At 37.4% G+C, this 11,204-nt stretch overlaps 2 protein-coding genes across 2 annotated transcripts; one reads left to right on the top strand and one right to left on the bottom strand.

The window, feature by feature from the left end:
- Positions 1–3,189: 3,189 nt before the first annotated feature.
- LOC145902942 (transmembrane protein 26-like) lies at positions 3,190–6,112 on the bottom strand. Its single transcript, XM_082991032.1, has 6 exons — positions 6,023–6,112; positions 4,744–5,030; positions 4,497–4,623; positions 4,116–4,316; positions 3,891–4,055; positions 3,190–3,648 (listed from the first exon to the last, which is right to left on the bottom strand). The coding sequence occupies exons 1-6, from the start codon at positions 6,110–6,112 to the stop codon at positions 3,190–3,192; spliced, it is 1,329 nt and encodes a 442-aa protein (XP_082847158.1).
- Positions 6,113–6,646: 534 nt separating this feature from the next.
- LOC145903659 (uncharacterized) lies at positions 6,647–9,191 on the top strand. Its single transcript, XM_082991769.1, has 4 exons — positions 6,647–6,831; positions 7,055–7,223; positions 7,450–7,617; positions 8,125–9,191. Exons 1-4 carry the CDS (start codon positions 6,739–6,741, stop codon positions 8,430–8,432), a joined length of 738 nt encoding a protein of 245 aa, XP_082847895.1. The 5' UTR covers positions 6,647–6,738; the 3' UTR covers positions 8,433–9,191.
- Positions 9,192–11,204: the final 2,013 nt, after the last annotated feature.

Raw genomic sequence — 11,204 nt, 5'->3', positions numbered from 1 at the left:
CTACGATTCTAATCTATGCTAAACTATGCGTATTATCGTTGCATGCAGTAAAAAGTTTCGGGTTCGGCCGAATAAATTCAGCAAACCGAACTTTTTAATACATTTACCACAAATTTAATCATTTTAACAAGACTGGAGGTAAAATGCATCGCTCAGTCTGAAAGTTGCTTTAAATGCTTGCTGTTTGTAGAACAAGGAGCCAACTTAAGGAAATAAACCCGAGCGAAGTAATTTATAAAGACCACAACTGAGTGAGTGATCTGTTGTTACGTAGTATTGGACCTTTGGTTTCAACTTCCTCGTCACTCGGGTGAAATGATATTATTAGTCACGCGCATCACCTGTCAATACTGAGAGACAAGCGTCAAGCTATAAATAAGCACCATGAGTAATATACAGTAACATGACGCCAAATCATGCTAGGCCTTTGTTCATAGCACTCTCTCTAAAACAGTCTACAAACATAAAATGACAAACAAACGTGCAACTTATTCATCAACCAGTTGCAAATTACCTTTGTACCAAGCAAAGTTTCAAAGAAATTGTCGAAACGTATAGGAAAGTAGTGATCGTTTTGGTTTTAATGAGTTTCGATTTGGCTCCTCCTTGGGGACTGACTGCGTTCCTTCGGTAGACGGTGACTTTACTTGTGAAATTATCACAACATGGGCGTCAAATTCAAAAAACGTTATGTTCAATCGGTGCTCATTCTATTTTAAAATCTCATATTTGTTGCTGATGCGCGTAAAAAGGATTTTGATTTAAAATGAAACTAAATGACTTGTCATCATTAACACTTGGTTTTTGAAAGTAGGCTGTCCTGTTTAAAGATCTTATATCGCTCGTCTTTTTTTGCATAATCAAGAATAAGATATTTCTCCAGAAAGTAGTGACAACGAAACTAGTGGTTGTTGTTCTTTTTTTGACAGTTCGTCTAAATTTTGCAAAGGGAAGATAAGTAATAGTCTATGCGTGCTTACAATTTATCACAAGAGATGTATAAAAATTAAAAGTTTTGTTTTTTAGAATTTACATGCAATAATGGAACTGTCATTCAAACCAATGCATTTTGTGATAACTAGTAGGACTGTGACGGAAGCACGCATTTTCATTCATTTGTGTTAAGTATTATATTCAACTTTAAACGAATTTAACGAATATATTTATTAGTTCCGAAAACACATAACAACATCAAAAATATTATTTTGGCTACAATGTGACAGGTTCCACGGCAACTCTGTTGCAACGTCACTATTTTTGCAACGTACGATCGCGTGTTTCTATGTTACTCGATATGACGTCGGATGTCCCAATGTTGTAGAACGAATAACTTCTGCTCCCCTCGTTCAACAATCTGCGACAGAATGACGCGCAGAGCTTGGAGCCCAGCAGGTGTTAAATGCACAAGAAACCAAAGTACGTGTCGCCTTCTATAACAATTGCTTCTAGATAATGTCCCCGATTGCGCCGATAAATATCACCAATTCAACTCTCCTTGATGGAAAAACACACACAAGATACACAACATAGATGCCATTTTATGTGGCGACAGTCTGACGGTTTGAATAAATTAGCGGTGACTTTAAACATAATGCGGTTACTACAAGCAATTTTGAACGACCAATACGAGACGCGACATCATTTACCATAACTTTACGTATTTCAAACGCACTTTATCTTTCCTCGAGATTCGTGTGATTTCAGATAAATTTTAATGCCGGCAACCTTCGTGTCGAGCGAATGGAAGGGTGTGCGATAAGCCATAGACCACGTCGAATTGCTTCCTGTGTCATATGTTTTGGGCACAATCAGGCGTGGTGTGCCTGTGGAACTATCACAAAGAATTGTTGTATACCTGAATGAGAGTAAGGACAGACACTAACGTGAAGTATACGCCTATATTTCGGGAACTTGTTGCGAGCGCACCTGCAAGCAAGTTACCGTTCATGCAAACATCTGCCAGTTGCAGCTGCTTGATGAGATACGGTGAAGAGCATCCGCAAGGGTAGTTGCTTTTACTATTGAGTTGCCTCACATCCATGAGGAACTCCAATATGACGTTTCGCTACCGCAGTTGCTTTGCTGGCAACGGGAATAGGAGTCAAGTAAAATCAAATTTCGAGAGAAATGAAAAATGCCAAGTGTAAAACGAGCAGCTCAAGATCAAGCACACTGTACCCTTGTCAAATGTGTCAGCACAATAACGCATATTCAGCATGTTCTGGAACTCGAGATTTGCCAACGCATGTTTCTCGGGAGGTAAACGTCGATCTTGGTCACGAACAGACGGTCCCTTGGTTATGATATGATGATCGACGGCATGTTTTGAAGGGGTTTTGATAATACGTAGTATGGGAAAACAATATAGCGTAGTAAGCCAAGTAGCTGCCAGATGTGCTGGTTGCCCTTAATTCCAGACGTTTTTCTTTGCCCAAATGTAAAAATTTTTGTGTTTGGTAAATACTCGTAGACAAATTCTGCTATGCTTAAACGTAATATTTTTTCCAAAAAAGGATTTACGGCAAAAGAAAAGTGTATCGCATACTTGCAGACAGAGTATTAAAACAATCACATTAAAGCTTTACTGTTCTTCTATTTGCTGTTATCTTCTCCACGATCCAACAATTTAAGCTCTAAAAACCCGTGCAGAATACCGAAAATTGTTGTTATGCCTAAAAATACTGTGGTGTCTAAATCAAGTCCGAATTTTTCCTAAACTTTCTGAATCGATTCGAAACGCTATAATAGTAATAATTACAGCTGCTTCAGAGTGCATGTCAACATTTCCAAAATATTTCCTCGACTGGAAATTACCATACTTCACTCTTCCCTTTGGTAAATAAATTCCTCTAAAAAATTCCTCCATAGTTGCGAGACAATTGCCTTAAACTGTGATATGCGGTCCCGAACCAAACTCTAAAAACAATATCTTCTACACTTAAAGACATTATATTTCGAAATACAACCAGAGCAGCAACTAACCAGTTTACAAACGAACAATAAAAAAAGACCTTCCATTTAAAGCCTATATACATGCAATGATGCCTAACATATCCTATAACAGTTGTTGTTTGAAAACTGCAACTACTTCAGCAAACACATTTGCAATCAGCATTAATTTAAATATGTGTAACCAATACAATATAACACTAACCAGCACACAGCACAGCTTAATAAATATTTCGTTTCTTAAACTCTCCAAATTAACCACTTGGGTTTTTTAATTTCATGAGAAGAGGCGACCTGTGTTTGTTCCACAGCTTGTCGCATTGGAATTCCACTTTGTGACTGCAGTTTTTGATGTTTTGCTTCTTCCATGATCTTAAACCACTTGTGTTTTTGTCCAGTTACAACAGAACGAATTCTGTTGAGGAGCAAGATTACAACAAGAAAGTTTTTGAAAGAAAAGAAAATTGTGGTGTTGGACACGGCTCCGTATAAAATCATTACAGCGAGCCGTAATATCAAAAACGGGATGTCTTGAAATATGAGACTAATTGCTAAACTCCACATCTCGTTGTAAAAACAAAACATGTGGTTTCCATAGCAACATGGAAGACTACAAGCAGAAGGGCTGTTTGTTGGTAGTTGCTTCTCGTTGGCGAACTCATCATCAGTCACATTTTCTTTCGGTGTTATTTTCTCATCCTACAGGCAAATCAGGTTTATTATTACCGTTCAATTATACAACTTGCTGTCTTACGTTTGCAAGTCTTGCGAATTAAGAAAATTTGAACCTTAAACACAGTATTTTTAATACGCTGCTGGGTTTTCCTTTACAAATTGCATTCTAAAATCCGCATGAAACATGCATCATGTAACAACTATATTACAAAAGATTGCAAAACAAATTGCTGAAAAGAAATGTGCAAACTGATTACAAATGGAACCTCATTAGTTTCTTCTGCAACTTCTTTAACTTTAATATTCTCGGGTTCTGCAGCAGACTGAAGGCTGGGAATATCCCTTGTGGCCGACAACATAAAACCGAATTGTAACAAGCTCCAACTCCACACAGCCAGTATCATAAATATCGGGATAGGACTGCTGGTAGCCTGTGTACAATTGGAAAGTTTTTGTATTACTACGCGTAGTGTTATTTTGGTTTCAATTACTTTTTGTATATTTTCATCGCGAGTGAGGTCTAATATTCCCATGATGTCACACCCACTTCCGAGATACACGAGCAAGAGCTGGGAAATCTCATCTTGTGACATTTGGCCTTTCGGTGCAATCCACTTTCCCACGATCAGTATAAGGATAATCGTTTGCTCCATAGCAAGTGTCCATGCTTCTTGTCCAAGACAAACTCCAAGCTTTTAACACAAACATTGACGCCCTATGGCTTCTCGTAAGGGCTATAAAAGCTCAGATTTTACTGTGCCCAAATACGCATGGAATTCTACTGCTACACGAAACACACAAAACAAAAGTTTTAGGTTTATTTGGAGCTTTAGTAGCCACTGTTTTACTTTGCAAAGCTTATAAATACTCACAAGTGAATCACAGCTAGTTCCATTACTCGGTTGAAGATCTTTAACTCTGATTTCGTGTAATTTAACTTCCCAAAGCCAGATACATGGAATCGATCCCATAAGATATATCATCACTCCTGGACTCACCCTGGATAAGATTCTGTTATATAACTGAATATCCTAAAAACGCTGATTGTCAGGTTTTATTTGACTGACATATTGGCTATATAGCTTAGCTTTGTGCAACTTCAGTTTAGCCTATACATACCACTTGAATTCACTTCCCTTTCTCTTCAAAGCCAAACAAACTGCCTCAATGGACAAAGGTACCAAAAAAATAAGAAGCAGCCATAAATCCTTGTTTCCCCACGACAGTACCACTCTCCACACAGCAAATACTAAGTATAGTGCGTAGAGGCATCGGGATAGCACGGACTTGACGATCTTAATGTTTGTTTTTAAAGCTAGTTGCAACTCTTCAGGAAAACATTTCTCAATCGTTTTGCTCATGCTGCATATGCTACTATCTGAGTATTGCAGAGCAGATGTATCAAACTAAAAAAACAAAAATATCTTTACAGAACAAGTATACTGAAGAGTCATTTTAATTTAAGTGTATACCTTGTATCGACTACGCCTGTTATCAAATGTAGAGCGGATGGAAACAACAAGAAATAATCCTTTAAACGTATTTAACATTAATAAATGCAGGATGTTTTAAACAATTGGACATTTCCCTATTAACGCACATTGATCGACATTGTTTTCGTACGAACATCTGCAGTATATAAAGATTTGCTGCGTATAGAAATAGGTAGCATTTATGCAACTTTATTGCTTTTATGAAAATGTTAATATTGTACTGTAAATTAATGTCAACTGTCAACCTACATATTGCTGCCTTGGCTTCAACTTAACATGCTGCGTTCACTGCACACCCACACGTAGAATGTATCGATCATTATCGTTGCCAAGCTGTCAATTTACAATAAAACACGTCAAGTACATTGACAGCGTTTCCTAATCAAAACTTCATTTCCCAATCAGAAATATCTAAATGTGACAGACTGTTTCATGATATGACACAGATTCGGGAAAATGAGGCCAAATAGATTTTTCTGTCATGTGATTATTATATTTGTGTTACCACAAAATTGATTGTTCGTAATATTTTTCGCACCGTGTGGACGGAAGTGATTTTTATGAAACAACTGTGGGATTGGGTTTTAATTTTTTGCGGACACCCTCATTACAATAAGCATATCAATTGAAGTTTTGTGGCAATCTTGAGTCAAACAGGCGAAGAGCGAACATTTTATTTCACGCATTCCAGGGAAACAGCAGCAGTCTCGGGTCACTTTGTTACAGTGATTCCCAACCTTTTCGTGGTTGCGTACCACTTGCAGGTAAAACAATTTCGACGCGTTCCATCTAGATAAGTGTTACAGAGTAACCTAGGGGATGAATTAACAAACATTTTGAGATCACTTACGACTTTTAAATTCGAAACTATATCCGCAAATTACGGAAAGGTGCTCGCGTACCACCTGGAATGCCGTCGCGAACCAATAGTGGTAGGCGTACCACCGGTTGGGAAGCACTGCTTTCTTATCTCCGCTGAGACCCCTTGTTTGCATTTCTACTCAAGTAAGTTTGACGTGGACTTTCCCCTTTCCTTGTACCCGTTTCTGTGTCACAATGCTTTAAATATCGTCATAATGCAATCAGTGATGCATGGATATAAATTTAATGGTTGAATGAGCACAGATGCTAAAGCACTGTGAATGATTTGAATGCTTTGGTCATCAGGTTAAAAGAGCAATCAGGGGATTTTGCGGAAAAGTGAAGGGCACGCACTTATTTGTGGTTTATGTCACGTTTGCCACTTTTCTGTGTAAAAGCATTAAAATGGTTGTAGTTGCAGGATAACTGGTTTGGCAGACGCGTGTGACAGCCATTATGCCCTCAAGCTAAGCATAACATTGCTGACTGCACCACAAGTTCAATCAGTTTCAAGTCGACACTGATAAATTTTTTTGGAGGTTAGATTTGAGTACAGACGTCAATAGCCAAGTTATAAAAAAAAGACTTTAGATTAAAACTACAATGATACGTTTTAGGATGGTATAGATTTTGAAAGTCAAGTTGTGTTATTTTATCACTAGACTATATCCGCTTTACATTAAGGTGGTTTACACAAGCACAAGTAATAACAGTTAAAACACTTTATGAAACGTCCAAGCAGTAGTTTACAAGAACTAAAATGGCGCATAGTGTACAAATTGCGGCAATTACGATGGCCATTTTAGCATTGGTGATTGTCATTATTACCCTGGAAACAGAAGGTTGGCTAAAGGTAATTTAAAGCTTTTCAACACCAACAGTACGTATTCCATGATCAAGATTTGTGTCCTTAACAAACTCTTACACTGGTGTTTTTTTGTGCATCAATGCCCCAGGCTATTAGTAGTTTTTTTTAATTGCTTTATTGCATATGTAGCCAGCACGCCATAAAAAACTGTACAAAAAACAATCTCATCCAAACGTGCGTTAACAGTTGTTTCGTTGCTTTGTATCAGGGATGTGTTTCATACAAACATCTTGGCAACTCTTCCAACAATTCAATTGTCCAATGGCCTAAAAACCTAAAACAGAATGGCGAAGAAAGTTACATATGTGCTTTCAGGGGACTTCTAAACTTTCGATTGATGCACAACAATGAAGTTCTTGTCGATGGGAAATTAAAGGGTAATGTTTAGTTGTATTTTGTCGGTTTTGAGGACTGGACTTAAAAATGTATTTTTTTCGCTCCAAAACTTACCAGTTAATGAATCTCCAATAATACCTGATAGAATGTTCAAAAAAAACGATCAAATGTATTCATATTTACAAATTTTCAGCTTACTTTTTTTCAGTATATATATTTTTAGTTCCAGCATTGAATCAATTACAAGCATTTCCTTTCCCGTTACAGACGATTATATATCCTTTGCTACCCGGCATTTGTTGATTTCGACTGCAGTCTTTCTCGCCCTCGGCACCGCTTTGTCTGCCTACAACGCATTTTCACCAGCTAACAGCAAGATGAATAGTGGGGTGAAAGTGTGCATGCTAGCTGGAGGTTTTTCATACTTTCTATCATGTGAGTACACCTAGTATACAACTTGGTAGTTAATCGACCTTCGTTTTTGACACCTGCAGACAGGGTGTATACACTGTTTCGACCTGTAATATCTCATCAGTGCAGCTGTTGACTGTGGCACTGTGCTAGCTTTTACACTAGCGGGCACACTAATTTCCACTTTGTGGTACCTTTTGGTCAACGTCGTTCCGTTGGGTACCCTATACTGAGTATACCAAACAACAGAGACGAACCACCGTGAAGCGCACTATAATATGGCCAAACGGAACTGCTGATTCGTTTTGCTTCTTGGTAACCGATTTCGTTTGCTTCATGACAAAAAAGTAGTCTTTGATACATCGCACTATAGGTGTGCTAATGTTTCATGCACCGATATCCGAACGTTATAAAACAGAATACGGGTCTAGTCAACACATAGGTGTAACCCTACTGTAGTTGGTTAATGTTGTATGCAGTAAAAATTTTTTGAGGAAAACAAAAAATGGCAATAATTTTAATGTTTTACAGGTGTTCTTAGTCTGAGTGCAGTTAGTCTTTTCACATCCAGCCACAAGAGGAGTTTTGTTGTTGGCGCTGAATTGAACGCGAGACTAAATTCACTCATGATATCGCGCATTTCAAATACGACAAACGGCATAAGACCTCAAGGTAGCACCAACTATGTCTCAACAAATATAGACATATTTTACAATTACTCGTACGGTTTATGTTGGGCGTCTGTTGTGCTTGTTGTTTTGTGTACATTCTTTGTGTTGCATTCTCTTTTTGAGAAATTTTGTGACGGCTCAAAACACGAACACGATGTTGTAACATAAATCCTTATCAACTCACAAGATTCGAATAAATGACTTATTAAATCCCTTTATGAATACTTTATAAAAAATATAATGATCAGTGAGACAAGCTGCAACAAGTTGCTCACAGCCTTGTAATCAACACCTATAACGTCCTCAAAGTGAAATTATTGTTTACCCTATCATACAGCAACCCCATGTGTTTATGTTACAAAATATGTTTGTATTCACTGCATAAAGCACGGTATCACTGACCGACACAAAATGTGGAAATAATAATATGGGTTTTATTGCTTCATGCGTCCTAACACGTTCATAAGTAATTAGGATGTGCCAACACTAAAAATATTACATCACATTGTTTTATGTGTACAGAATACTTTAATGACGTCGTCAATTTTGCATTGGTTGTAAAATATAGCACGCGTTGTTTGGCTACTTTCTGCGCAGGAAAGTTTATTTTAATGTCGATATTCGAGCTATAAATTTACTGTTTTGATTCGTACAATTATCGTACCTGACAACACTGCACGAGTTATAACGCCGTTATTTGAATTTGTTGTAAGTATAATGTATGTAGGACAGTAAATATTCGCATGCGATATTGCCTATTCGGTTTATCGGTTGGTTGCACACAAGTATATCATAAATATGGTTTATTGCAGTAGAACTTGGATAATCCGCGTTCAATTTATCCTGAATTAGAACGAAATTGGGGACAAGTGATTTCAATTCTTGGGGTAATCCGGAATATTTAATCCCGATCTTCGCCATTTCCGTATAAAAGTTGCTCTTTTTCCATTTCGTAACCAGGAAAATGGAATATGTGCTATACAAATACTTGTATGTTATGTTCTTAAAACGTGTGGTGTGAAACGGGCTCAGGTCAGGTAGGCCGCGAAATTTTCAACAAATAATTATCGTTTTAGGAAAACTTTCGGACTGTTGTGCAAAATGGTAAATAGTGACAACGTATCATGAAATATTTGCTTTGAAATTATGAAATTGATACTGCGAAGAGCTTTTTCCTCCACGACATTAATTAAAAACAAATTACGTTCGGACCGAAAGCTGTGGATGTACACTTAGCCGGGAATAAAAGCAATTTGTTGCATAACCAAAGGCCGTTAAATGATGTTAAAATATTATGATGCCGCAAAAAGTGATGTTCCCGGTTTCAAATTATCCGGATAGTTATCAACCAAAACCGGCTAATTGGGATCAGGCAAAAACGTTTAAAACTTTTTTTAAGGTTGACAAAAAGTGAATCGAGCCAACAGGAGGATTTGTAAATGTGCTCAAAATAGCCCGTTTGTAAAGTGGTTTAACCTCCCTACAACATATCTCCATTGCGATAATTTACTCCATGACTGAACGTTAAATCCTTCTGAACCTTTGACACAACGACCAGCTAAATCCATTACACCTTCAATGAAGTCATTTAATAAATTGATATTGTCTATTGACGTCATCAACTATGATAACCTTATTTGGCGAGTGTGGTAACAACCCAACAAAATTAGTAACAAACAACCTACAAGTGAAAGTCGGCAAGTATAGTTTTCTGTAGCAAGGTCTTAAAAACGAGAAATTTTAATATTTTGGGTGTGTTTTATGCTGTAAATACTATGCCAATCATCCGGTAAATTACGTGTATTATCCGATCCGGACCAGTCCGATCCGGGCACTGAAAATTTGTCGTTATCTGGCCCGGTCTGGGTACCCACAACCAGCGCAGCACATCAATTTGCCTTGAGCACAAGAAGTTTAGGATCCATTGTTCTAAAGCATTGCAACATCGACCGATTAACCAGCACCATTATTGTTGCGCGCATGACGTCACAATCAATTTGTCTCAATACTTTTAGAAATCCCATTTCTTTTAAAATTCGTAATGCAACCAGTTAAAATATTTATAAAACTATGTTTCGACAAAATAAATAAGAATCTATATAACATAAATACAGCCGACAGTAATATTTACTGATGATGTGTCAATAGTGTACACATTGTTATGTTTCGCCGATGTAGGTCAAGAGTTTGACTCAACAAGAAACTATTATCGGAACAAGTTTAACTCGGTGGTCGCACATTGGTGGCGCCTTATTAATATACTGATAAGAATTCTTTTCCATTGGACATTTTTGTACATTACTACGTCTTGTTGATAAAAACTTGGTAATAAAGGCAATTGTATAGAATATTTTATCAAATTAAATATTAAATTCAAAAGTGCTGACAAGGGCGTGAAATAAAAGAAAAATATAACTTCCTCTTTAATTCCGATTAAAAACTTATTGCTGCACCTATTACATATTTGGACAGGAAAACATCAATGTAAGTCCCGCAAGGTATTGGTTTCCACCTTGTTGCACGTAGATTGTGTAAAAAAAATGAGACGGCGTTTGGCCACAACAGGCAATGCGCCCGACCTATAACCAAGTAGAAAACTAGAACGAGACTCCTAGCCAGGATATCCTCGGACAACTTATACATTCCTTGCAATGTAAGGATTGAAATTGCAAAACTATAATGCGATTAGTATTTCTGACTACTACTCACGTCTCGAGCTTGTACGCGGTTGTTTACATCGGACTAGATGTTTAAACATCCTGCTAGTCAGGATTTACGCAGTCGTTTGAACTTTAAGTTTCATCCGTATTACCAGCTAACGTTTGTTTGTGATTAACATTTTCTACGAGACCCACAGTCGCGAAAAGGTTGCAAGGTTTCCTTCAGTGTTGCACCCGACATTGATTTCATCACAAAATTTTTACAAAAAAGTTTCTTGTT

The sequence above is a fragment of the Ascidia mentula genome, chromosome 5 (genome assembly GCF_947561715.1).
Source record: "Ascidia mentula chromosome 5, kaAscMent1.1, whole genome shotgun sequence".
NCBI lineage: Eukaryota > Metazoa > Chordata > Ascidiacea > Phlebobranchia > Ascidiidae > Ascidia > Ascidia mentula.
Note: the sequence above shows the minus strand (reverse complement) of the source record. Positions and strands in the feature narration are given on the sequence as shown.

Bases quoted from the DNA above. Each gene is read 5' to 3' on its own strand.
- LOC145902942 (XM_082991032.1), bottom strand. From the start codon at position 6,112: ATGCAAACAAGGGGTCTCAGCGGAGATAAGAAAGCAGTGCTTCCCAAC. The intron at 4,624-4,743 runs GTATGTATAGGC...AATCTTATCCAG, and splicing joins AAGGGAAGTGAATTCAAGTG to GGTGAGTCCAGGAGTGATGA. The intron at 4,317-4,496 runs GTGAGTATTTAT...TTGTGTTAAAAG, and splicing joins GAACTAGCTGTGATTCACTT to CTTGGAGTTTGTCTTGGACA.
- LOC145903659 (XM_082991769.1), top strand. From the start codon at position 6,739: ATGGCGCATAGTGTACAAATTGCGGCAATTACGATGGCCATTTTAGCA. The intron at 6,832-7,054 runs GTAATTTAAAGC...GCTTTGTATCAG, and splicing joins AAACAGAAGGTTGGCTAAAG to GGATGTGTTTCATACAAACA. The intron at 7,618-8,124 runs GTGAGTACACCT...AATGTTTTACAG, and splicing joins TTTTTCATACTTTCTATCAT to GTGTTCTTAGTCTGAGTGCA.